At 38.0% G+C, this 27,517-nt stretch overlaps 2 protein-coding genes and 1 long non-coding RNA gene across 5 annotated transcripts in view; 1 reads left to right on the top strand and 2 right to left on the bottom strand.

The window, feature by feature from the left end:
- Window positions 1-1,885: 1,885 nt before the first annotated feature.
- Window positions 1,886-21,053, bottom strand: LOC122323753 (zinc finger MYM-type protein 4-like). 3 transcript variants are annotated; one of them, XM_043217851.1, is made up of 29 exons: window positions 20,839-21,053; window positions 13,126-13,368; window positions 12,954-13,035; window positions 12,513-12,725; window positions 12,334-12,389; window positions 12,095-12,223; window positions 11,535-11,571; window positions 11,122-11,329; window positions 10,916-11,042; window positions 10,609-10,824; window positions 10,368-10,518; window positions 7,997-8,112; window positions 7,699-7,908; window positions 7,304-7,454; window positions 7,018-7,193; window positions 6,011-6,170; window positions 5,724-5,852; window positions 5,553-5,581; window positions 5,250-5,379; window positions 5,046-5,155; window positions 4,330-4,501; window positions 4,009-4,215; window positions 3,802-3,902; window positions 3,563-3,692; window positions 3,225-3,376; window positions 3,018-3,132; window positions 2,699-2,938; window positions 2,497-2,620; window positions 1,886-2,425 (listed from the first exon to the last, which is right to left on the bottom strand). In XM_043217851.1, the coding sequence occupies exons 2-29, from the start codon at window positions 13,126-13,128 to the stop codon at window positions 2,206-2,208; spliced, it is 3,894 nt and encodes a 1,297-aa protein (XP_043073786.1). In that variant the 5' UTR covers window positions 13,129-13,368; window positions 20,839-21,053; the 3' UTR covers window positions 1,886-2,205. The 3 variants fall into 3 exon arrangements, with proteins under 3 accessions (XP_043073786.1, XP_043073784.1, XP_043073785.1); XM_043217849.1 differs by lacking the exon at window positions 20,839-21,053 and adding an exon at window positions 17,905-18,294; XM_043217850.1 differs by lacking the exon at window positions 20,839-21,053 and adding an exon at window positions 14,271-14,555.
- LOC122323784 lies at window positions 15,290-23,523 on the top strand. The gene is made up of 4 exons (XR_006247055.1): window positions 15,290-15,431; window positions 15,690-15,881; window positions 23,000-23,116; window positions 23,384-23,523. It is a non-coding gene; the product is annotated as an uncharacterized LOC122323784 (long non-coding RNA).
- The window catches only part of LOC122323754 (zinc finger MYM-type protein 4-like), an 18,126-nt gene continuing 12,868 nt past the window's right edge, over window positions 22,260-27,517 (bottom strand). The window contains exons 16-27 of the mRNA XM_043217852.1: window positions 27,040-27,071; window positions 26,779-26,923; window positions 26,516-26,622; window positions 25,984-26,155; window positions 25,506-25,712; window positions 25,297-25,400; window positions 24,726-24,876; window positions 23,985-24,136; window positions 23,787-23,901; window positions 23,466-23,705; window positions 23,266-23,392; window positions 22,260-23,153 (exon numbers count right to left, since the gene is read on the bottom strand). Coding sequence (XP_043073787.1) covers window positions 22,937-23,153; window positions 23,266-23,392; window positions 23,466-23,705; window positions 23,787-23,901; window positions 23,985-24,136; window positions 24,726-24,876; window positions 25,297-25,400; window positions 25,506-25,712; window positions 25,984-26,155; window positions 26,516-26,622; window positions 26,779-26,923; window positions 27,040-27,071 — 1,769 coding nt within the window. The 3' untranslated portion in view covers window positions 22,260-22,936. The remainder of the gene's footprint in view (window positions 23,154-23,265; window positions 23,393-23,465; window positions 23,706-23,786; window positions 23,902-23,984; window positions 24,137-24,725; window positions 24,877-25,296; window positions 25,401-25,505; window positions 25,713-25,983; window positions 26,156-26,515; window positions 26,623-26,778; window positions 26,924-27,039; window positions 27,072-27,517) is intronic.

The following is a 27,517-nucleotide window of genomic DNA, read 5'->3' as shown; positions in this document are numbered from 1 at the left end:
ACAGCATATGAATATATATTGAGTTCTGAAGCATTACATCTGTAGTACTATTAATAAGGAATTTGACTTGATTTCATTTGACTCATTTTAAACCTAAACAAGATCATGATTCAATAGAAATAAAACGTCCAGAGAGATCTTGCAGTGAAAAACATGCATACCCATGCAACTTTATATTTAACACACACACACACACACACACACACACACACACACACACACACACACACACACACAACACACACACAAAAGGACGATCAAGTTCCATTTTTCATTAATGTATAATTTCCTGAAACAAGCATTGAGAAGCATACCTTCTGAATCAAAGACTGAGAAAAATGACTGAGGAGGCATGTATTACATTGTATGTAGTTTGTTATTGTAATTATGTAATTAGTGAAACACTTTCCCTTTATCCTATCTAAAGCATTTTTAGATCTATATATGATTGTCATAAATTAATGTTGGGTCTGCATTTAATGGCTAATATAATGCTTCTTACATTTCAATATGCAATATACATCTGCAATATACAGCTCTGAATGACTGTGATAAGTGGTTATTATACACAATTGTCATCCCCATGAAAGATAAAGCATGTCTGAATATCATGCATGAAAATGTTACCTTTTCTCCACAAACAAACTGAGCTGGACTGATGGTCGAGATGCCTGCACCTCAGATGGCGATCGTCTGGTGATTTTGAACAGTAGAGATGAACAGGTTTGTTCATGTGCATACAAATAACGACTGTTTGAAGTGAATACGAAATGCTGCAGTATAAATAAAAAGCCTACGCCTCGACAGGCAATGTAAAAACTGGACATTCATTCTGGATCGGCCTCACAGAGAAAACAGAGGCTCAATCACTATGGGTAGACGACAAAAATATTTGTGAAGATGAATAGATACCTTTACAGTTCTTTAAAGTATACACTCTAAATAAAATACTCTTTTGGCAAATTTTGAGTATGTTCTCAATGAAAGCATTCATTTCTTTCAGTTACTGGATCAGAAAAGAACAAGATAACTGGGAAAGATATGAGGGAGAGAACTGTGCTCATTCAGGATCTTAAGAGCTGGTTTGATGCAGTCTGCAGTAAAGCACTGAGGAGAATATGTGAAACCTGTTCCTCCAGACAAAAATAGCGGATGATAAGTATGTTGTGTGTCATCAAAAAACAGAAACCTGGTTTATGACTAGGGAACATCAGTCCTCTATATTTACTTTATACTTTATTTTAAGGCCAGTGTTGCATAAGCCCCTGTCACTTTTGTTCTTACATATTTTCCCCCTGGCTGAGGGTCTGTGGAACCTCAAAGAACTTTGCTAATAAGATGTGATTTGAAAGAAACAATCTAAAATATCAAAGTTGGCTGAAAAAGTTTCTGTGACAAGACCATGTATTATATGTAAAATATTGAACACCACAGCTTTTTAATCAGTGTCTGTCAAAGAATATATGTACCGCTACTAACCATTTTTCTCCTAAGCAAGCGTATAGTACTTTTTTTGTAAAACATTTTTTTAAATTTAGAACAAATAAAAAAATACTAGCAATACACTATCAATTTCTGAGTGAAAACTGTTTTAAAGTAAATCACATTGTTTTCAGTGTGGATATATTTGCTGCAGAAAATCTATTCTGCAGTTAATTTGCAGTAAAACAGTAAAAAAAAAGCTCCTTTCTTCTTTTGTGCATCTCTTGATCACAGATCTTTTCTAAATATATGAACATATTATATAAGTCAAATAACTTATTTGTAAAATCACCACCAGGGTGACAACAAAAAAAGTGCGGATTAATGCAACAAGTGTTTCAGTGCAAGTAAAAAAAAGTGATTTTTATACCTCCTTTCAAACAAAGATAAAAGACGTGCAGAATGAGTTTCAGTTTTTCTTTTATGCATAAAAAAGGGCATCAAGAGTCAGTTTTCAGAAACATTCCTTCTATTTAAACCAACATGGCTTGCAATGAAAAACAACAATTTCAAAATCTGCTTTTGGAATGATGCTGTCAATGTCTTTAGTGTTTAAATATAATACAAAAGTGGCAACTTACAATAATCCCACTGTAACGGTGTGTGTCCTTATAACTAAAACAAGATTGAAAATGAAAATGAAATGATAAACCACTTGCTTTCCAGCATTCAAAACAGTCAAAATCCCAGAAGACGCAATCAGGTTTTCTCAGTATCGTGGTGCTAAATGGCTGTGAAGTCCGAGTCACTGTCTGAATCCGTGTCGTTGGGTGATTTTTCTCTCTCCAGGTGCAGCTCTCTGACAGTAAGGATACGTGTGAGCATGCTGTCCAGAACTTCATCACTCAAGGAGGTGGTGGAGAACCACGTGGGACTGCTGGGTACGCAGGAGCGCTCGGGGCTCAGGTAAAACTGGGCTGTGTCTTGTCTTATGCCGGGCGAGCTGGAAGAAATGACACCGTAAGACAACCAAGTACACCATCACCCGTTTTATTACACAAAAAGCAGACGTACCATTTTGAGAGATAGAACTCGTATAGCCTGACAGGACAGCGAAGAGGATTGTCTGAATTCTGCCGTATTTTTAGCACCCTTTGCCGTTCACCTTCCTTCTTCTTCTTCTTTACAGGGACACCATCTAAATTGGACAAAATGATTAGATAGAAACACAATTTATCTAAAAATGCACTATTGAATAGTACGGCTGCCCGCTGACCCGCGCTTCCGTCCTCTTTCGGGGGATAGAAACGCAGGAAGGACACTTTGTTGTTGGCTTGTCCTCGAGAGTAGCGTTTGATGTGGCCAAAAGAGAGGCGCCGGTGCTGCTCCACGGTCTTGTAGCTGAAGTACTTAGTGAAGAAGTAAAGCAGCGTGTTGAGCAGCACGCCGGGTGAAAACGCCCCCAGCTGCTTACAGTCCCACAGATGATACTCCTCCACACGAGAGTGAACGTAACCTGAACACACAAGCACAGGCGCGTTAATAGAGAAGCGGTGAAATAAACTAGTCACACATTTGTGGTTTAAATTACTCACCACTGGACAAAATAGTTGGCTTCCACCCTCTAAGTACGTTGCTCATTTCATGGCAGAATTTGGCGTAAAAGACATCAGCAAAGATGTTCTCCATCCGATTGTTCTCAAACAGGTACTGCAAACATGAACGACAAGAGCTGAATCAAATAAACTATAAATAACATGACTGAATGTGTTCAGTTTGTGGGGTTTTTTTTTATGATTTACCTGCTGGATTCCCAAACAGAGATAGAAGATGCTGTCAGGGCTGTATTTCTCTCCGTTGGGTCGACTAACCTCAGAAATGAACTTGCAGAGGCCGTAGCTGAGTTCAGCAGTGCAGCACTTTAACAAGTCCTCCTTTAGTGTCATATTTCGAGCTGTTAATTAAAGAATTAATTAATTAATGCCATAAAATCTCCCATACATAAAGATTAATCTAAATGTTCACCGTTTATTTAGTTATTCCAAATGTTAATGTGGTTCAGTCCTGCTTCTGAAAAAAATATTGAAATAAAACGTTTTTTTGTTTTTTAGTCTAAAATGCTTTATAAAAACGGGCTTACAGCCAAATTTGAGAGCCTCCATGTTGGGTTGGGTGTTCCTCCAGCGCACCCACTTCTTCCAGGCTTTGACTCCATACTCATGTTGCAGTTTAGAGAGGCTTTTTGGAGGTGCTGATGCACACTTACTGCCCTGCGTACCAACAAAACACACCATAATCAGATACTTAGCTTTCCATAATGTGATAAACGTTGGGAGTTTGGTTGGTGGTCAGGAATAATTCTACTTTAGTTTTTCTTACCTGTTTCTTCTCAGGGAAGCCATCATGTCCTCTCTTGCGTGATCTCTGTTTGCCAGAATGGATCTCCATTTGCATTTGCTTTCTATAACGTTCAATGCTCTCTGAAATGTGAAACGTAAATACATGGAAAAAGGATGGAAGATTAAAAAAAAAAAACTAAAAAACTTGGGTGTGTTTTAACCTCTTAAGCACGGCGGAAGGTCTTACCGATCGGGAAATCGGCCTCCAAGTCCATCTGTGGTTCCTCTGCGGCGGTGGAGACGGGGGTCAGTGTGGCAGATCTAGATGGAGGAGGTCTCTCAGGCTCAGGGGTTTGATCCCACGTCTGCGCTGAAGACACAGAGTCCTCCTCCCAACTCAGGTTGCTGGATAGATCTTCCAAATCAAGGTCCTCCATTATATTACTAGTCTGATCTGAGCAACAAAACGGGTGCCTTCAACAATATGTTTGTGTGCAAAACTATTCAATGTGCATTTATATTATACAGCCTAAACACCATAACTCTCAATCATTTTTCCACCATTTACCACTAGTGATGATTTGTTTCTCCTTCTCAGCATCCTCAGCCACCATCTCTGCCATCATGATGAGGTCGGCCTCCAGCGGGTCATCAGGGATCTTCTCTTTGATTTCCTGAATGGTCTTCACAATGTGTTCGGCATTGTCCAGAGTTGTAGGGAAGAACAAGGGCACTGGAACCTGCATAAAAGCCATACTTAATTCACAGACCACAAAACTACATCTAACCAAGACTACATCTAAACTACTTTTAACAAGTTTAAGAGAATATTTAAGGCTTAATACATTTCTGATGTTAATATGAGGCTGGACAATAAATCATCTATCAATATGTATAATTATTTCCAATCCATGTTATATGTGATATAACTCGTTGCGATCACTGTCTGCGTTCATAAATCAACTCTCCTTTGATTCAATGTTCAGTAACTTTTGGCAAGAAATCATATATTTTTTCATTTAGGTAGACAAAATTTTTGGGAACAGAATAAAGAGGATTCTAAAAAAATGTATGGAAAGGGTGCTTAAAATTTCTGATAAAGGCAATTATAATGTTAAAAAACTTCAGATAAATAGTGTTCATATCGATATTGGAATTATATTGTATCGACCAAAATTAAGAAATGTATTGTGATTTTAGTCATATTGTCCAGTCCTTATGTTAATATAAAAAATAATTCTGACTAAAAAGATGAGGATGAGGAAGGGTACAGAGTAAATGTACCGGAAGTGGAAGCCCCACAGACTGTGGAATGTATTGAGCGTAGAGATGCATGGGAACTGGCACATACACTGGCACTGGCACAGGCAGCACTATCACTTTAGGACTTCCATCTGCAGGATAAAAACAAAATAAAAAGATGGGGAAGAATTTCAAGAATAAGGTTGCCTAAAAGTGATTGTCGTTCAAGCAGAAACGGATCAGTACCTATTTGTGTGTCAGCATCGCAGGTGTGAGGTTTACAGGATGTGGCTTTGTTTTTGCTTATGGATTTATATGGCAAGTCCTTGTCTTTCTGTGTTTGGGATGAAGAGACGGGAGCTTTCACGGCAGACTTCTGCAAGCAGAGCAAAGAACAAGAGATCTGTTTAATCGCTAACCAGACTGATTCAAACAAGCACTCAAAGCTCAAAAGTGACAAATTAGACTTTTTGAATCCCACTTTCGCTCTTGATAAGTTAGTTACTCAAAGTCTCTACAAGTATAAATACAGGTCTTTCCTGAACTCACATTTCCTGTGACTTTTACAGGAACAGAGCCTGAGGAAACAAAGGGTTAAATTAAATATGAATGATACGAGCTAACAATGCATCTCAGTCTTTAATCATATGCATTATGTTAAAGTGATCCATCCAGGTTGACACGAATGTTTAGATAGTCGATGCATCTGAGGTTAATCACCTTTTGGATCTGCGTTTTCCAAAACACCTGGCTTTTTGTCGGACGCGCTTGAAAGTGAGACGACATTGGCAATGACTGGTGTGCCCTCTTTAGTACTTTGAGGAGCTGCAGAGGATACTGGGGTCACACCTGTGGAGACATTGACAGCGCAGGACTCCAGACTAAAGAAAATGAAACATTTAGGATGTAATAACTTTAGCTAATCAATTACAGAATCTACAGATGTAATGAAGACCGAATGGGACAAAAGCAGACCGATACACCCAAATATTTGGAAGAGGACATACCTTGTGTGGCTGTAGATTTATTTGAAACGACCCCAGTGATGCCCTGCAGACTGCAGAAGAACATCAGGCACCGAAGGCTGCAGAAATGCTTCATCTCACCCAGCCATTTCACAGTATCCGTTATCTTCTTGGCCTGCCTGCACATTGAGCACTTTACTTCCTGTAAAAATTGTGCAGCAGCAGCATTTACTGTTACTTTCGGAAACAATAACTAATCTTATATCAATATCTTGAGCGATATCCTAAGCGTAACGATGCAGCACAAAGGTACTTAAAAAAACAATATGGTGAATTCTGCACCACGTCAGCTCAAACCATTTTCCTCCAGTTTCCTCCTTGGGACATTTTCCTGGTTGCATTTACATTGGCAGCAGGAACTCTGAAGTGGCGTACAGCTATGTCTTTATGTGCTGCATTTACAGACGTCAATAACCAGTGAATGCAGGACGACGTGATTGGTGCCGTTTTTCGCTTTGTGTTGTGGATTTTATGATAACGGAAATGAAATATTTGTGTTTGAGTGGCTTTTTTAAAATGCTTTTTGTATGACCTTGGCCAATCAGTGTACACTAATATCACTGGCAGTTTCCATGGAACTATTTTAGAACCTACTCTGAAGCAGGAGCTCGTTTCGTCCTCAGAACTAAATCCGTTCCTGTGATGTGATCACACCAAAAAAAAACTGGTTCTTTTGCCAATATTTCTAGAACTATATGAAGGTTCCACTTGTGCGAAAAATAAGGTCACTTATGTGACCCCTTTTTTGTCTTTTTCTTACTAATCTCATCAGCATATAAGAAAATAATTAAGTAACTATCCAAGTAACTGCATAACGGGATAACTAACCGAAAACAACTAAAAATATTAAGTCGGTTTAGTTAGTAAATAAATAACTATGTAACCAAGTGGTAAATAACTACATTTAAGCAAGTAACCAACAACGTGAATAACTACATAAATAACTACGTAACTTAACAGCTAAATTCTATTGAATAATAAAATATTACCTGACGCATCAGTGAATTCTGTTTTAACAAGCAATCATTCCCGCAGAACTCCTCTTGCTTCCCGTCAAAGACATCAGTCACTACAGTCTTAGAAGTGCTGTTACAGTAAAAGCAGTTGCAACAGTGTTTCTTTCCCCAGCGTTTGAACAGGCTATGCTCAAAGAGAGTCTTGCATCCTGTACAGAAAGCACAGGCACAAGGTTACGTATGCAGATTAAGTATCTAATATTAAAATATTGCCAAACAATAAAATAACAACAAGGTCTGAATTATTCTTATAGCTTACTCTCACTGCAGAAAGAACGGTCAACTTTGTTTATCCTTCTCACTACTTTTACGATTTTATCCAGTTTGCAGTGTTCACAGCGAGCCTCCATGCGGTAGATCCTTCTGAACTCATCAATACAAGTGTCACTGCAGAAAGCGTACATTTTCCTCTGAAGGATCAGATAAAAAAAATGAACGCAAATAAATAAATGTTAAAAGGCATGCAATATCAACCAGGGCTTAAGGCAACTATTAACATTATTTAGTTAGATTTTTTTGTTATATTAAGTAGTAATTCCATCCAATCATTAATAAACAGACATGTAGGTCATTTCCACAAAATCCGAATTAAATGGTAAATAGTATTAAAAAATTAATAATAATACAGAATAAAACAGAACTGAACAGAAGTACCCTAAACTCCAGCAGCTCTGGTCTGTGGAAAAAGAAGTTCAGACACTGAAAGCAGGGGATCTTGGTGACGGTTTGTGTCGAACCACCGGAAGTACTGGTCTTCGCTGACGAGCTGGACTCTGAGGAAGCAGGTTTTGGGGAAGATGTGTTGGTGCTTGTGGAGGTTACTGTATTTACTGGCTTTTTAGCTTTCGTCTTATTGAAGGACTCCTGAACCAAGCAAAACAAAAACCAACACAACATTACCACACATGTAAGAGTACTATAATATTTTTTAAAAGACATGACAGAACTGTACCTGATATGCTAGTACACAGGAATAAGAGCAGAAGTTCTGAACGGATCCATCAAACGTGGATATGTGGTACTGAGGCACTAGTTTCAGCTTGCAGTTGCTGCATTCCACTGCAACACCTTGTTTACATGCAGACAATAAAGACATTCAAGTTTTTTTAAACATGAAATACAATAAAAAATGTCAAATTGAGACCAATTCTCTCTATTTACTAGTTGCTTATTTTGCATGCATATTATTGCACATTGTTTTTTTTTTTTTTTTTGAAAACATTTTAGGAGTGTAAATGGTTTTATCCAAATCAAAGTGATCAAGTGGAAATTGAGCAGAGCATGTGCACATCAATATTTAGTCGTTTGGAACGCACTCGACAAAGGGAGAGATGTAATTGCAACACGGCACGATGTGCCTCAGCAGATATCGCTCTTTTCATGTCATAAATGTCTTTTTATTGTTGTTAGCAGAACTGTTGCAAATAAACATACATTTTAAATTTTTAAATGTTTTTAAAATATGCCCACTAACAAGGGGATAAGGATGATCAATTTGATTTGGAAAATGACCATGAACCATACAATATGCATATAGTTAGAATACATTTTATTATTTTTTATTTTACATTAATGATATATTATACCTCCCTTAATGCTAACCCATACCTAAACTGAACTACCTTCCTAATTAATAATAAATTAATTATAATAAATTAGTAGTTGACTGAGGCTAAATTTCATAGTTAATAGTTAGATTTGGTCTCGAAACTAAAGTGTGACTAAATAAATTAATAATTAACTATTAATACTATTAAAAATATAAGTACATAAATATAAACAAAAAAAATTTGTTTAATCAATCAAATGCATTGACTTCTAGTTTTGACTAAAATAAATAATCCAGTGGATTTTATGATGTCTGGGTGACCATCTATACAATCATGTATTTAGAAATGTAATTATTAAAAAAACAAAAACATTTTGCCATAATTTACACAAAATCACAATTTACTCACCGGCAAGTCGTTCCAAACCTGTATGACATTCTTTTTTTCTGTGGAACACAAAAGAAAATATTTTGAAAAATGTGTAAGTGTTGTTTATTTATACAATTAAAGTTAATGTCCAATGTCTTCTGTTGTGTTCCACAGAAACAAACAAACAAACAAACAAAAAACAGGTTTGGAACAATATGAGAGTGAGCAGTGATACATTTTCTTTTCCTTTACAGTTAACATTTCATTTCACGGAAACATGCTGAAAAGTTTAACACTCACTCCAAGGACGGACGATCTGACAGGATTGTTACTATGAGGTGAATCACATCTAACGTGTATAGTAAGGAAACTCACCGGGTCTGTCCACCTCCACGATGAAGACGCATACATTTCAGTTTCAGCAGGCAACTATTTTTACAGCTACGTTATTATTACAGCAACAATTAATCACAACGATGTGCACACGGTTACAAATGATTATACAAGATCGCCGGTTTGTGGTTTTAAACACATGCACACAGACATTATTTCATAATCGACATAGTTGTGAGATGCAATAAAACTTTAGACGCGCACATAACAACAAAACACAATACTTTATCAAAACTTTTCTAATGAGAAATGTGCAAACTTGAGCTCGTTTTATAGTGTTTTACCACAGATGTTGTTTTTTTGGCCTGGCTGTTGCATCGAATATGGAATCATATTTCTAATTTGAGGCTGTATTATGTTGATAATAGCACCCAGCATCACAACAAGATGATATTTTAAGCTCTTTATTTAGCCAAATCTGCGCTAGTTAAATTGGGCCATCTCTAGTCTTCCCTTTGTTTTGCGTTCAGCTAGAGCTGTCACATAACTGTGACGTTGTTACATTTAATTAGCCTGCTCGTGCTTCACCTTGAAAAGAACAGGCCAATCAGAAGAGAGGCTCATGAATATTAATTAGACACGAGCTCCCACTGACAGGGCTCCTGTTACTGATATCGCAAATATATATTCTTAAGAACATAATACCTAAAAAAAAGCTCCAAAAAAGTGTACAATATGGGACCTTTAATAAAAAATCCACAGGATTAAATTACTTTAAATAATAATATTTCACAATTATATATATATATATATATATATATATATATATATATATATATATTTTTTTTTTTTTTTTTTTTTTTTTTTTTTTTATGACTCAGGACAAGCCAAAAACACAGTTTTAAAAATGGATTCATGGTGTACCTGCTTATTATATAAATTATTTACTTTCTGAAGACAAAAAAAAGTTATGGACTGTAGCTTTAAATTATCGGTACTCGTACTCTGACTGTATTTGTTCTTCACTACAGTTAAACACACTTGGTTGTGTTGCAAATATGATCACGGTACCTGACGAACTGCCAGTCTGGACTTTGCTTGCCATGACACAGGAAGTGGAGCAGAAAAGCTCCCTGACGCCCTCGGAGTTTGGACTGTCCACCGCATCTGCAGCTGGGCGCAGGGCATGACACATTTTGCAGGTGACAAGTTTCAGACTCCTCTATAAATAAAGATGAGTTTATCCAATGTACAATTTCCTTAAAAGTGGCTGATAGCTTAACGAGTAACGTTACACTTGACGCGCTGTCACCTTTTTGTAGGCCGTGAGGCAGTTTTGGCTGCAGAACTTCATAACTCTATCCTCCATCCGTAGAGACGGACACTGACTGTCTGTGCCATAGCAATATCCTCCACAGTTCACACAGCTGTTCATGTTCAGCTTATTAGAGGAGCGGAACTGGTTGAAGCAGCTGTCACTGCACAGCTTATGAATGGAGCCCATGTAATTGACCTCATGACTATGAGTCTAAGAGAAACGACAGTTTCAGATAAATTAACTAAATTACGGCAATAAACATGCATTTATATTTTCAGCACTGTTTGAGACTTCTGCTCACCACTCCTGTCTTCTCACACACACTACACATGAAGTTTGAAGCGCTGCGACATTTCTGACTGCAGAACTCCTTCACAGTCCCTGACATGTCTACCAGGGTAATTTTGATATTGTCATCATTAATTTCTCTGAAAAGAAAGAACACACATTAGGTCAAATCATTCCAATTGCACACAACTACAGCCGAATGAAATGTTGCAGGCGTACTTAAGGCAGCAGTGACATGTTCTCTTCTTAGAGTTGCAGAGACATTGAGGCGAACAGTAGAGTTTCAAAGAGCCGCTACGCTGAAATGCTGTGTGTCCCTTCAGCATGACCTTATTACAGGCTGTGCACAACACACCATGTCTTTTTAAAGGTTGAATGGATTTTGCTGGGAATGATGCTGCCTTTTCTGGGACGTCTACTGGAGCTTCTGTGACATGAAGAAGGCAATGTAAAAATTAAGTAACAGCCCACCCATAAAGGTGTTTTTCATCCAGTCTGAAGGATGGTTGCTATGCACTATATAACAGAAAGTCCTATAGGTTTTGAACAAACAAATTTTAAAAAAGATACATTATTATAAATTCCACCTAACGTTTATGCATATGCAGCATTTACTCCAACAGAAAACGCACCTTGTATCTTGAGATTATCTGTGGCTTCGTCAAAATCCTGAAAATATGAACACATTGGGATAATCCTTAATCATTTAATTCACAAAAATGAGTGTAATCATAAGCAATGGATACTTACATTTTCTAACTAGATATGCTTTGTGAAAACTTCTATAAAATATATACATAGATAGTTGCTGTATCAATGTGTCCTATGGTGTTACAGAAAAATGTAAAAATAAACGAAAAACCTCTCTTACATAAGAGAGAGGTAACTAAGAATGAAGATACATTTTTCTATTGTTATTTGTTTCTTAATTTTTCATTTTTGCTGTCACACCATAGGACAGAGTCCATTTTTTTATTTTATTAACTACACATACACTACCATGATTCATTTTTTGGGATTATCTAAAGAATAGAAATGTCAAAAGGTGGAAATAATTTACTGCCTCAAACCACCTGAACAGTAGATTATGTTTCATATATTATGTAATTTATTGCCCAAAAAAGTACTTTCACTTATCATTTGAATATTTTAAATTTCAGTATAATAAACAGTAACTTCTTGAGAAGAACACCTCATCATCCTTAATGTTTCCCATTGGGGAATGTGGTGCTTTTTTCCATTCCTCATCCAGCGGTTCATCCTTGATCTTCAAAAGCATATTGACAGAGGGTTGGGTCACTTTAACTTCTTTGTAAACGGTCTGAATGGAAGAAAGCTATATTATTTTTAGAAGTGTATAACTCCATGCATCAGAAAAAACTAAAACTCGTTTGTCTGCAGTGGTGAGCATAAAAATGGTGCTGTGCTCACCATTTCAGCAGACGATTCCATAATCCTGCTTTTTATGTCTTTGGCTCCCTGTGTTTCTGTAGAACAGGAAAAGTACAAATAATATTCAGATACAACAAAAACAAACATTATCACACTTATTAGGCATTTACTAGAGTGTTCAAGGACACTATTTTATCAAAACAAGAAGGTTCAATTACCTGAATCTTCTGATTCATCCACTTCTGTCATCCCATTGTAATCTTCATTCTGGTCCAGCGCCATTTCATTAGTGTCCTCAACTTTAGTGATCACAAGCTCTTCTGAACACTGGGCCATGTCCTCCCCCTGGCACATGTCTGGATGCCCTTTAAAATCCTCACTGGCCATAAAGACATCTGCTGCAGATGGAGAGCCCAACCCAGAGTTCTCATCTGATAGTGGAAAACGAGGACATTCAAACATTTCAATTACCAGACACAGAATTCTTTTTTTTTTTTTTTTTTTCGGGTTCTAAAAAGAACTATTAAACTCATATTTAAATATAAAACACATAATCTACATAAAAACTCATAATACAATCCCAACTGTGCTTCTTTGAAGGATGGTGGATCATTTGGAGAAGCTAAACTCACTGAAAACAAAACTAAGAGTGTTCTTGCCTTCTGAATAAGCAACGGAATCCATGTTGGCATTTAGATCATAACATTCTTCCATCTGCAGCCCAGCCTCAGCAGGATCATCCTGTCAGAAAACATAACAGCAATGGTTCACGAGTGAAACAACGCAACCAGTTAATTTTCAAACGGTGAGACTAAATATTTGAGGACTTGCCATTTGGTAGTGCCATGTGGGTGGAAGAGCATAGTAGGACCCGAAAGCAGAGAGAGATGTAGATGGCTCTGTAGGTGGATTTGTAACATTCAAAATGAGTTTACCACGTTGTTCATGGCAGATTCTGGGGTTCTTCTGCTTTCCTGAAGTTGACTCAAAATCATCTGCATAATAAACTTCATCATCTTCCTCTGTATCCCAACTGTTGTCTGCCGACAGGGCGTCTGGTTCGATCCCAGTCTCCTAAAACAGCAACAGAGAGTGTTAAAGGAATAGCTCACAAAAAAATTCAAACTTTCTGGAAATGTACTCCCCCTCGGGCCATCTAAGAGGTAGACACGTTTGTTTTACTTTTGGAACAGATTATGAGATTTTCAGCATCCCATCCCATCGTTTGCTTACCAGCGGATCCTCTGTAGTGAATGGGTGTCGCCAAAATGAGAATTCAAATAGCTGATAAAAACACTTTCGTGACGTGAATATGTTTTGTAAACAATTACAAGACTGGGTTTACGAATGATTGTTTTTTAAATTTTTTTTGCTATGACACAATTACATTGTTTTCTCTACTGTAGAAATAATCTAATTTGCAACAGGACAAGGGATGAACATGCACCGGTCTAGCACCGAAGCGAACCCACAACAGTGCTAAACTAATATGTTGATATAATAGGGCAACAGGAAAGTGTTTTCACTGGAGGAAGCATTATGGATTATTTACTGTTATCTTGGCCAGAAGCAATGTTTTAAAGTTGCTTAATGATGGATTCACAAGACATTGGTTCATTACTTAGGATATTGTGAGGTTTTTATCAGCTATTTGGTCTGTTCAACTGGTGGCACCCATTATATATATATATATATATATATATATATATATATATATATATATATATATATATATATATATATATCAATCTAAATATTTTTTTCCTTGTTTTCACACCCTTAAAACTAAGCATTTAACGACACAACAAAAAAAAGTGGCAGTTCATGTTGCTGAATTCATAACATTTTTTTTATTGTGGACAACGGGAGACTAAGTCATTGTTACAGGGATGATTCGTCCAAAAATTACTATTTTTTTCTCCTTAAATCCTATGATCGCCCATGTCCATATTAGCCCGTCCATGAGCAGCACACACCTCCGTTTGTTGTCTAGGCACAGCGGATGAATTCAGGTATCTTCGTGTCAGCCCAGTGATATCGTCCGGCGAAAAATGGTCACTACACACTCTCAGCGCCCGGATATTTTCAATGGGTGAATTTATATCCCGTTTGAGAGCGAGGAGCCACAGCTTCAGCCTCTCTGGGTCATGCAACGGTAACGTGTGAAAAGTCAAACTTTCCTCCTGCGAGGATGCCGCCGGACGGAGCCGTATGGCTTTCTCTCGGTTAAAACATCCAGGAAACGCACACACGCGTACCATTGCGAAAACAACTACTCCAAATCTCGATTTGTAAGGACTCACTGTTCTGCGAAAGGTAAAGGAGCCATGTTTGAACGCGCCGAAGCGAAGCGGGACTTGACAGCTACGGGGCGACACAAGATATCCGTCAAAAATCTCTCTGGTCTACTCCTTAGAGCTGCCTTTTCGGAGGCTTTGGGACGCACGAGTCACGTGGGCTACTGTTATGGTGCTTTCTGCAGCTTGACAGCTGCTCTCTCCATCCACTTGCGAGTGGAAAAAGAAACGGCAGAATCGAGTGCTTCTTGTGGTTGTTTACAAACAACATGTGGTGCGTTTCCGCCACCTACTGGACTGGTGCCACATCGCCCGCTTTCGACCACCTTCATTTAAAGGGATACTTCACTTTGAAACTAAAATTTGAGCTTATCTCTAGGGCATCTAAGGTGTAAGTGTCTTTTTTTTCATCATCGGATACAATTTTGCGATTTTTTAAAAAAAAAGTCAAACCGTCGTAGTCTGCCAGTAAATGTAATGGTCGGTATAGCGAACTTTTTCAATGAGAGGAAAAAATCATGCACAGGATGAGCTCGCGCGAACATACGTACTTTTTTTTTTTTTTTTTTTTAGTTTCACGTCGGTTGAAACATCGCAAGTCACTATCATCTTCATTAGCCGTCTTACTTACGGTCTCTGCTGTGTAAACAATGAGTGACGTATCCGCGCGAGAGACCACTTCCGGCGCTTGCTCGCCCGACAATTAAAATACGGTCATTAATTACTCGCGCTCGTACGGCGCCAACTCCGTAAGACCGAATTCAGATAAAAGATGAAATCTGAGAGCTTTGTGACGCTCCATAGGCATCAACGCAACACCGTCCAAGGCCCAGAAACGCAGTAAGTCGGACATCTTTAAACAATCCATATAAAAAAGTGGAGCACTCATAATCGTTTAAGCATAGTTGTCATTATTTTGTGCACAAAACCGTTCTGCATGTGGGGAAGCAACTCGCTTCTCTCGTTACTTAGACGTAATCTACAGTACCATACATAACGTTGGATTTAAAGTCGCATAAAGTTGTATCAATCAACTACTATATAGTATCTTTATTACCGAATGATACTTTCACTCATACCTCCTTGTTTTGTAAAAAGAAGCGGGGCACAGCTGTTGATTTCAGTAATCGTCGTGCCTTTCCTTGACCGGTTCTGAAGTCGTCTGGGGAAAAATGCACACTGCACAACCTCAGCTGTCTCGCGTATGGGAGCGGAAGATCAACGCGCCGCTCAACGGCCAGCAGCCACCGCCTGAGCCGCTTCGGCTCGTTTACCGGGAAAGTGTGAAAGGTAAGCGCTTCATCTGTCGGCGTTGGCAATGCACTTTTGCGTACTCTAGCTGGTTTCTCGCGATTCGGGCATCCAGGGCATGCACACTTCAGCACCATATCAAAGACCGCACATCAGCTTGCGTACGCGCGTCTCCTTCTCTGGGGTTGCCAGGTTCTCACAACAAAACCCGCCCAACTGCTACTCAAAACTAGCCCAATCAACGGGGTTTGCGTCTAGAATCAATGGTCGTGCCAAACATTCTGTAAGTAATTACTCAGCCCTTGTGTGTTTCCAAACCTGCAAGACCTCCATTCATCTTCAGAACACAAATTAAAATATTTTTGATGACATCTGAGAGCTCACTGACCCCACACGGACAGCAACGGAACTGAAAAGCTCAGGCACAAAGCAAGGACATCTGTGGTCTTCACTTCTTCTGTGAAGCTATGAGAAAGCTCACCGTTTTGGAGAGTACCACTAGGCCTGTGTGCTTTTTCTCCTGAACGTAAACAACCCTAATTACATTGATTATGTTCAGGGAAAAGCGTGTATGCGTCATGGTGCATGAGAAAAATAACTTTGGAGTAAATGATTATTTTAGTGTTCTTTGCATACAAAGTGTACTGAAGTTGAGCCACTGCTGTCACATGCTCTACCAAAGTCCTTGCTTTGGCGTGTGGGTCAAACAACATCTTAATGTGTGTCCTGAAGACGTATGGAAGTCTTAGGGGTTTAAAACAACACAAGGATGAATAATGATCTAATTTTTTCGTTTTGGGGTGAACTAACCCTGAAATGTAAAAATCACATGGCCAATGAAAAACAAAGACTTACTTTCTATCTATTTTAGGTGTGTCATTCACTTCGTGTGAACCCCAGATCCTACTTTACAAGTAACGTTTTTATCCAGACTTAATTACAATGTTTAAGCCAGTCATTCTTGCCATATGCAATTAAAGTATCTTATTCTTCCATTTTAATATTCATACTGATGCCACAGTTTAATGAGCAAATGAACTTAAGAGAAAAATTCAACGAACACACACACACAAACGCTCCAGGCTTTTATTTGTGGACGTAGCATGAATCGACTCCTCTATAGAATTTGTGGGTGCTTTTGTCGAGATGGTCCTCACTGCAGTACACAAGATCCATGGGGCGAGGCTGGATCCAGATCCAACTCCTCCAACCTTACCCTAAACCTACCCATCTCCAGCCCTGGAAGTAGATGTAACCTTGCCCCCTGAACCATGTGTATTGTAGCGAGGGGCCACTGGCTTAGTCCGACTGGGCTTTTCACAGGCTTTTGGCTGCTGTGGTTTTTACTAACCATCTTTTTCTGAAACTCTCAAAGATTTGAATCTGTTCCCAGAAACAGTCAGATGAAAACATTAATGCTTCCTGAGGCGTAGTTTGCCCACCACTAAAAATGGTCGAATAACGATCGTAGATCAAATTTGGTCACATGAAGTATTTAAACGATGCCGTTGTTGGTTTCTGGGCCTTGAACGTGGTAGTTGTGTTGCCGTCTATGGAGGGCCAGAAAACTCTCAGAATATCTATTTATGCTTCAAAGATGAACAAAAGTCCTATGGATTTGGTATGTCACGAGGGAGAGAATTTACTGAATTTTAATTTTGGATAAACTTTTCCTTCACAATAATAATAATAGTTTTAAATTAAATTTGGAAAAAAAAATGTTCCCCACATCTAGATATATTTTTTAAACCGTATGTTTTGAATTAATTTTTTCCCGCTCTAAAAACCTTCTCGGATGGCATAAGATTATGCAAATGATTTACTTTCACTTTTAGGCGAACCATCTCCATCAGGCCCAGTTGTTCGATATATACTCTTGAGCGCCTTGTTGGTTGAACAGTTCGCCCAAAACTAAACCTGTGTGTTATTTTCATTTTCACGAGCGTCTGGAGCTCAAGCTTTCTGTCGCATGATGACGTACGAGCATTATCAAAATCACGCGTGAACTGACGCCATTGTTCGTCTGTAATCCAGCTGCTGGTGATCTGTCAGTTTTACATACCTCGGTTCGTTGCGAAACAAACACAGGCACCGCTGACGATTTGAGTAAGACTTGATTCCCACTGATGGCTTTGAAGTCATCAGGGGAAAAATGCTCACTGCAGACCCTCCATACTTTGAGTAACCTCATAGGCGTGTTAACATCCATCTGAAGAGCAAGTAACCATAAATGCAGGCGATCCGGCTCAAACGTCGGGAATCGGTGAAAAGTCAATTTTCCCGTTTGAGTTGACGCGCGTAATCTTACGCTTTTAAATAGGTTGCGGCATCCGGGATAAGCACACGTAAGCACCATTCTGAGGAACAATGCGAGTATAAATATATTGCTAAAAACAAGCCGCCTTCTGCACAAGCGTCCTCCTTCCTCTCTGTAAACAACAATGGCGTCAGTTCACGCGAGACTTCGCTAGCGCACCGACGTCAACATGCGACAGAAAACCCCACTGTTTGCGAAGTTATCGATTTTAAATGTGTTTCCCTGCAAAGAGGGAAAGGTCAACATTATGAATTTTCTACAATCTACACATGTAAATGGGCACAAAAAAAAAACTTATTGCAGATACAATTAATATAAATGAAAAATATTTTTATCCTCACATTTATTATTTGAATTTATTATTATTGCCTTGTGCATCAAATGTAGACTACTTATTTTTCTCGTGTGATATTTTAATATTACAGTCTGTGTTTTGTAGTGAAAAGTACATTCCAAGGCCCAGTTTATGGCAGGGCCACTCTTCTAACATACATTTTGAGATTTTTGATGTTGGTGGACTAACACTAGCAAACGCCATCAGACAAAGGTGCTAGGACAGATAGACGCCTCTTCAAAAGCAAGAAGACTTTTGACACATTTTACAGGACTTGACATTGGTCAAAATGCGGTATCTGGCCTTCACCCATCACCTTAAGATTCCTATGGTTTGACCTGTGATCGGCAAAAAAAAAAACCTTAGGATCTCCAGATGCAGCATCAGCCGGTGAAACAAAGAGAAATCACAGAGGTCCATCCAAATCCATTCATAACTATATTTTCAAACGTTAAAACTGATGCAAACCACAACACACCCGTCTCATACTTGTTCTGAGAAGTAAGCATTGTCAGTGACTGCATGCATGACAGTTCATTTGTAACGTTGCCAAATGCACTCTGGTCTTGGTTTGGGAAGTGAAAAAAAATGCATTGTTAAAACTTAAAGTGTGTTAATTGTAATGCAGTTTCTGGTACAGAACAGTGGATGCGACTTTGCTACATGGGGTTGACTGGTCGACACATTACAGAATATAATTCCTGCGTTCACCCCCTTTTTCAGTTACTATTTAGATAGCATGGATAATTCAGTCTCCTGAAAAGATTTGACTGGATGTAATTTACAGTTTAATGCAAAGCATTGCACAATGGAGTTTTAACAATTTATTTAAAAGAAATAAAGTCACGTAAAAAAATGTACACTGCACAATCTTATTTGACTCGCGTATCGAAGCGGAAAATCGTCGCATTGGATCGTTTACTGTGGACGTGTGGAAGGTGCGTTTTTCTGTCCACCTAATCTCACTGCTTTCTCTCGATTCGGGCATCCACAGTACCGCTTTTAAAGACTACACCCAGACCAAAACACAGTCGATGTGTAGACTTCACTAGGTAGCGTACAGCGCGCGCTTCATCTGAATACAAAGCAAGCGCGGCGCGTCGGGTTATACGTCAGCAGCGCCACAGGCACGCGTCATTTATTTATTTATGAGTAATTTAAGTTTAATTATACAAAAACACAAGGCAAACATAGGGCAGTAGTCAAAACAGAACAACAACAAAATTGATTACAAAGTAAAATAAAACAAAAATGGATATTTTGTGTATATAAATGTATATGGAGCTTCATGGAGCTCTCGAAAAAAAAATTATGTATTTATTTTATTTTATTTTTCTTCGAATGTTTTGTCTGGAGTTTTTATGACCCCATTCCATTCCAGATTACCTTTTGTATACATTAATGCCAGGTTGGGGTATTAACATTTTGTATTTAATTTTTTTTTTTAAAAGGTGAAGGAGTTATGTTTTTTTTTTCTTTGCACACAAAAAGTGCTCTTGTTGCTTCATAAAATTCAGGTTAAAACATCATCACATGGACTGCTTTGTTGATGCTTTTAGTCCCTTTCCTTGAACGTGGCAGTAACCTTTGCCGTCTGTGGAGGATGAGAAAGCTCTCGCGACATAATTTTCATTTCTGCGTGAACTAACGTTTTACGTTTCATTTGGGTTATACAATATATAGTTTTTAAAGACTGATGTTTGTTTCACTATTTAAATTTTTTTTTAAGTAAATACTATTTTCAAATACCATGTCCAGGTTGTAAACGTAACATTGTGGGTGGGAAATGGGAACAGAAACTTAAAAAACATCAATTTGACAAGCAAAATTAAGGAACTGTTTGTTATATATATATATATATATATATATATATATATATATATATATATATATATATATATATATATATATATATATATATATATATATAATGCAGTAATAAGCTGTATTACTACACATTGCTGCAGACGGGACGAAAAGAATTGTTAAAAAAAATTGTTTTCTTTAAGCACAAAACACATTCTCGTGTCTATTCTATTTTACAGATGTCCTCTCTACATTGCTGTCAATGGAGGGACAGAGTGGTGTTTTTATTTTTGTGTGAACTATCCCTTTAAGTCTGACGTCACGCGCCACTGCTTCCGGGTCTAAACGCCGTTATTCCACGAGAAAACAACAAACTGCTAATTCACGCGCACAATGTGATATAGCACTACTTAAAACACATAATATTTTAAACGGTTAATTGCATAAAAAATATTACGTAAACGTTTTACAACAGTCAACGTTACACGAGCGATTACTAAATCACTGTATAGGCTAGTTAGAAGTATAGTTAACGTTACCTCTTTCGGCTGCAACAGCGCAGGCACAGGCGCAGGCACAGGCACAGCTGATTTCAGAAGCCGTCTTCACTTTCCCATTGTTCCCTTGTAATCCTCGGAGCTGAAATGTTCACTGCACAGCACAGTCGACTTTTTCCAGGGGTGTATCTAGATCCCAGCAAACAGCGAGCAGCCATAGCTTCAGTCGCTCAGCATCCTTCAGCGTGAAACCTTAAAGGTGCGTCTCCCTTTGACGTCCGCGCGCGCAGTCTCGAAGGTTTAGCTAAATTAAGGACTAATAAAATGCAGAGTATAACTACAACGATCCCACTTCTTCGCGTGGTTTACATTTGCTTTAATTTAGGGCTGTTGGGGGCAGTGTTGCCAGATTGGAAATGTCCAGGTGTTTCACCAGAAACTCAAAACTATGTTCGGTTTACTCTTGAGATTAATATCCTCTGAGATTAAAGATAACATTTTTTTTATAATTTAAAAACACACTTTAAATGTTCACAATTCTCTGATGTGGGTTAACAGTAGCATGAGAGGCAGGATAACAAACAATGGGTTATCTTTTTAGTAAGGGCAAAAAAAATATATATATATTAGATAATATAAATATTAGTTACATTCATTTAATGTAACTATGACAAGTGCACACTTAAAAGACAAGAAAAATTGTGTTAAAGCATGCATGTGGAAGGAAGCGGTGCAGTATCTGGTGTGAGATATTTATCGGCCCTCGATGAGAAAGCCCATTACCAATGATCTGTGCCCGAGACTTCAGCTCTTTCATTCAATCTGAAACAGTGACTTGACATGATGACGAGTAAAACATACAAGACACAATATAACACCGGTGATGATGAAGATAAAAAGTGTTTTAAGTTTGTAAACTTGTAAATTAAGTGTTATGTCATTCCGTTGATGTTGATAATTTATAGGCCCTAGACATTTGCATATTAAATATGATGGAGGTAAGCTATTTTCATTAGGCATTATACAGTGTGTTCAACAGAATGTGACAAATAATGTTTAGTTTAGGTTTTAAAAATAAATTATATTCTCAGAGCAGTGGTGACATTCTGGGGGTATACAAACATTAAAACGTTTTGGGTTTTTTTTAAAGAGTAAATTGTGGGCTAATTTTCATCCCTTTTCGCTTTAGTTTAAGAAAGTCTGTTATATACGACTTATCTACTAATGTTTAATCATACATTACTAAAATGAAATCAGGATGTTAAGTGTTTTATATCCTACAAATGTCTGAATTGTACATTACACTTTTAAAAAAATTATATTTTGTGTGTACTAGTTCTGACATTTACTTTTTGTAGTTTTAGAATACATCTAGAAAAAACTATTTCAATTATGTTAATTCATCTTTTAAAACTAGACCATGCATTTTGAGCAAAAAAAAAAAAAGTCATTTTAAGCGATTATTCATTTGATAGCAATTTTTAATATATGACAGTATATGAGCAGTATGTTGGAAAAAAGACTCACAGACAGTTTCATTGTCCTTTTTATCCAAAGAAATGCAGCCTTGTCCATACAAGAATTATGAAATCCTGCAGTGTTTAGGTTGGAAAAAGAAAAAAAAAAAAAAAAAAAAAAAAGCCAAAAGACCTCAGTATTAATTTTAGGGCTAGATACACCAGCCATTGTTTTTAATGCCTGTTGTAAAAGGATGCTTTCAATGTCTTTAGTGTTTCAATATGATACAAAGAATGGGCAGAAACCCCATCAAATACTACTTGTGTGTAACGTGGCATTACATAAAATCAGCTTTGTCCTGTAAATGAAATCCATACAACCGTATGCACCTTTTGAATGTTTTCTTTTTCTTACGTAAGCTGCTTTTGTCAAATATAGTTTTTCATACACAAACACACTGTACAGCCTCATAACTACTATCCAATTAAACATGGAAAATACAATGACAAAACACTTTCCATCCACTGGAATCTCTATCAGTATCCTAAAGGCCCATTTAATGGCATCCAGATTTTGTCAGCTTGGTAACAATACTCAGAGAACCATCTATAGGACAAACTTGAGATACCTTCTTCACTTTGCAAATTTGGTTTGAGCTTATGACGTGAGTCGCATCTCAAAGTCAGGGCCTGAAGTCCGAGTCACTGTCTGAATCCGTGTCGTTGGGTGATTTTTCTCTCTCCAGGTGCAGCTCTCTGACAGTAAGGATACGTGTGAGCATGCTGTCCAGAACTTCATCACTCAAGGAGGTGGTGGAGAACCACATGGGACTGTTGGGTACGCAGGAGCGCTCGGGGCTCAGGTAAAAGTCGGTTGTGCGTTGCCTCACGCTGGGTGAGCTGGATGGAAAGAGAGACGGTATTTAATAGTGCTGCATAATTATGAGAGACTTGATTTAACACAAATTCAGCAAGAATGCATTAAAATGTATGGAAGTTCCAACAAACGTACCATTTTGAGAGATAGAACTCATACAGCCTGACAGGGCAGCGAAGAGGATTGTCTGCATTCTCTTTTATCTCATATACAGTGTCATTTTCATCCTCCTCTTCCTTCCTTTTCTTTGCAGGGACGCCAGCTGAATTAAAATAAACAAGTGATGCAACAAGAACTTCCAACACACAGCCAAGATGGTATGACCGTTCACTGACCTGTGCTTGTGTCCTCTTTCGGGGGATAGAAACGCAAACAGGCCACTTTTGTGTTGCCCTTGCTCCGGGAGCAGCGTACAATGTGGCCAAAAGAGAGGCGGCGGTGCTGCTCCGCCGTCTTGTAGCTGAAGTACTTAGTGAAGAAGTATATCAGTGTGTTGAGCAGCACGCCGGGTGAAAACGCCCCCAGCTGCTTACAGTCCCACAGATACTCCTCCTCTACACGAGAGTGAACGTAACCTGAACACACAAGCACAGGCGCGTTAATAGAGCAACAGAGAAACAAGTTAGTCGCGTGTAAATTACTCTTAAATTACTCACCACTGGGCAAAATAGTTGGTTTCCACTGTCTGAGTATGCTGGTCAGTTCATGGCAGAATTTGGTGTAGAAGACGTCTGCAAAGATGTTCTCCAACCGACTGTTCTCAAACAGGTACTGCAAGCACGAACGACAAGAGATAAATCAATTAAACTCTTATAATATGGCTGTGCTCAGTTTGCGGTTTCTTTTCAGCTTACCTTCTGGATTCCCAAACAGAGATAGAAGATGCTGTCAGGGCTGTATTTCTCTCCGTTGGGTCGACGAACCTCAGAAATGAACTTGCAGAGGCCGTAGCTTATTTCAGCAGTGCAGCATTTTAACAAATCCTCCTTTAGTGTCATACTGCGTGCTACGGGTGAAGAGGAAGTGTTTCGTGATTAAATGGCATGTTGAAGATTCTGTGGCTTCACTAATACAGCATGATGCAAGCACAAGGCTAAGGCTCCATAATCTGTGCATATACTCAGTACTGCTGAAATGCACTCAACATTGGTCATTTAAGATGTAGATGTTTCTTTATTCATCGGAACAGATTTGGAAAAATGTAACATTGCTTCACTTGCTCCTAAGTGGCTCCTCTGTACTGAGAATGAGAGCCCGAACAGCTGGTATAACCAATCACAAACAAATCTCTCAGGATTAAACCATCATTAATTCATAATAATGCTTTGTTTAGTGAAGTTTAGTTTCGTTTATAACAGGGAAAGGACTTTTTCAAACGGAGGAATCATTATTATGGATTAAGGACTATTTTGGCCAGAAGTGATGGTTTAAAATATTTAATTGATGGATTTGGAAACCTGTTTTGAGGAGAAAATGTTCATTTTATAATTCTATGTATAACTATTATTTTTAAATCTTAAATGTTATTTAGTGATAAAATGCTGGATAAAAAAAAAAAAAAAAAAAAAAAAAAAAAAAAAAAAAAAAAGACCTACAGCCAAATTTGGGAGTCTCCATGTTGGGTTGGCCGTTCCTCCAGCGTACCCATTCCTTCCAAGCATTCACAGCGTACTCGTGTTGCAGTTTTGCGAGGTTAGAAAGGTCTGGTGCGGATTTGACTGGAACAACAGCTGCACTCTTTCGGCCCTATACACGAAAATATAAAGCAGCACAACTGTTTTCAACATGATAATAATGTTACTTCTTAAACAACAAATCAGCATATTACAATAACGTAACGTCTAATGTCAATTTGAGACAATAGTAATGGCTGCTAAATGCTTTGCCATCACAGGATGAAACAACGTTTTACTAAATTATGTACTTGCGGGTGGCTGAGGTTCACCCAGGCATTAATAATATCTGAAATAATTAGCTCAGATTTAAGTGCCATTCTCCACCTGTACTCTGTAGGAACATTCCTACCACGTAGTGACGTTTAGCATAACGATAGAAATATTTTCAAAATAAGGTTGTAGAAAATGTTTGAATCGCAAAACACTAATATGATTTTATGCTGTTTCCCATATACCAAGTCAAGAATACTTCCGCTTTAGCTGTTCTTACCCTTTTCTTCTGAGGGAAGCCGTCATGTTTTCTCTTGCGAGATTTCCGTTTGCCAGAATCTGTTGTGTCCGTTTGAGTTGGCGCTCTGAAAAGTTCAATGCTTTCTGAAATATCAAAGGATAAAGATGCATGAGATCTAAATGGAAGATAATGCTACATTGAATTGTGCTTGTATGTTTACACCTCTTAAGCACAGCGGAAGGTCTTACCGATCGGGAAATCGGCCTCCAAGTCCATCTGTGGTTCCTCTGCGGCGGTGGAGACGGGGGTCAGTGTGGCAGATCTAGATGGAGGAGGCCTCTCAGGCTCAGGGGTTTGATCCCACGTCTGCGCTGAAGACACAGAGTCCTCCTCCCAACTCAGATTGCTGGATAAGGCTTCCAGATCAAGATCGTCCATTATATTACTGGTCTGATCTGAGCAACAAAACAGGAGGCTTGTGAACAAAAATAAATGTGTGTGTACACCTGCAACATCTTATTACATCTCTTAAAGTTCAAAGTCTGAACAGTGCCCAAACAACCCAACTTTAGTTAAAACTGTGTGCATGTTTATGTTCTTTTTAATACCATTCCAGCATATTTGACTATATTAATGGCATAAACCAGTTTGTCAATTGAGTAGTGTTAACTGAAAATATCAGAAGCTGCAGGAAAATTGAAAACCTTCCATCTGTTCATAATTTACCAGTAACAATGATGCTTTTCTCCTTCTCAGCATCCTCAGCCACCATCTCTGCCATCATGATGAGGTCGGCCTCCAGCGGGTCATCAGGGATCTTCTCTTTGATTTCCTGAATGGTCTTCACAATGCGCTCGGCACTGTCCAGAGTGGTGGGGAAAAACAAGGGCACCGGAACCTGCATAAACAGACAGAGACGCATGATGACACAAATACATACAATTAGTCGAGTCTGTGAATCTAATTTATGATCTGCAAATCATTTGAAATGATTACATTTATTTCTTTATACATGCACCGTTTATTATTTATTCATTCATTTAGTCTTGTTTATTTAACATTTTAAATTATACTTTGTTTAAAGTTTCATGTTAGTTTTTATTTTAGCTAACAAATATTTAAGTTTTTGTTAACAGTGAAAATACTGTAACACTCATTAATAAATTAACATACCGATTCTCGTAGCAAATATGTATACAGCTTTAAATCGTTTTAATATTTAATGAGAATTTTCTACAAAAGAGGTAGAGATACACACCGGAAGTGGAAGGCCCACAGACTTCGGAGTGTATTGGGTGTAGAGATTCATGGGAACCGGAACATAGATTGGCACCGGCACAGGCAGAACCATCATGGAAGGTCCATCTACAAGACAAAAAACAAGCAGAACAAGTGCTTTTTGTCATTTTTACCTTTGTGATGTTCACTGTCTACTATATAATACTAACAGGAAAACAGGATAACATTATATTAGGTCAAGAGACACATGATGATGCAATGGAGTGTCATATTTCCTAGTACCTGTTTGTGTGTTCATGTCACAGACATTAGGTTTGCAAGATGTGCCTTTGTTTTGACTTAATGGTTTACACAGCAAGGCTTTGTTCTTCAGGATTCGAGGTGGTGGCGCAGAAACCTTCGCACCGTCTGTCTGCGTGCTGGCCGCCTGATAGCACAGAATGATTGATAATTGGTCGTTTTCATTCACATTTAAAAAAAAAAAAAAAAAAAAAAACTTCAGCTGGATTATTGATATTGTGTGAAAAAAAAACAAAAACTCACATTTCCTGAACTTTTTGCTGTAGCAGCTGAGGCTGAAGACAAAAAGGTAAATGTGAGAGATGTTAAAAAAAATATAAAAAAAAAAAAAAAAAACAACAAAAACAAATAAGCATTGGCAATTATGTAACTAGCAAAGGTGATTAAATCACAATATTGTATAATGAACAAAACATTCATTTTCATATCTGCTAAAGATTACATTTATATATGTATATAGGTTTATTTTTATAGTAAATGACTGCTAGACAATGGCAATTAATACAAATGTAGAGAAATGAGCATGCACAATATCCATTATATACTGATTATTATCAGTAGATATCCAGTAAAATCAATTTATAAAATAAAGTATACAAATAATACACATTTAAACCTAAAATCTCATAAAATGGGGTATACCCTATAGATTTGTGATGTACAGTGCATCGATGAGCCTGTTGATGATGCCTTTGACGATAACAAAACGATTAATATTATC

Source organism: Puntigrus tetrazona, chromosome 19 (genome assembly GCF_018831695.1).
Source record: "Puntigrus tetrazona isolate hp1 chromosome 19, ASM1883169v1, whole genome shotgun sequence".
NCBI classification, from domain to species: Eukaryota; Metazoa; Chordata; class Actinopteri; order Cypriniformes; family Cyprinidae; genus Puntigrus; species Puntigrus tetrazona.
Note: the sequence above shows the minus strand (reverse complement) of the source record. Positions and strands in the feature narration are given on the sequence as shown.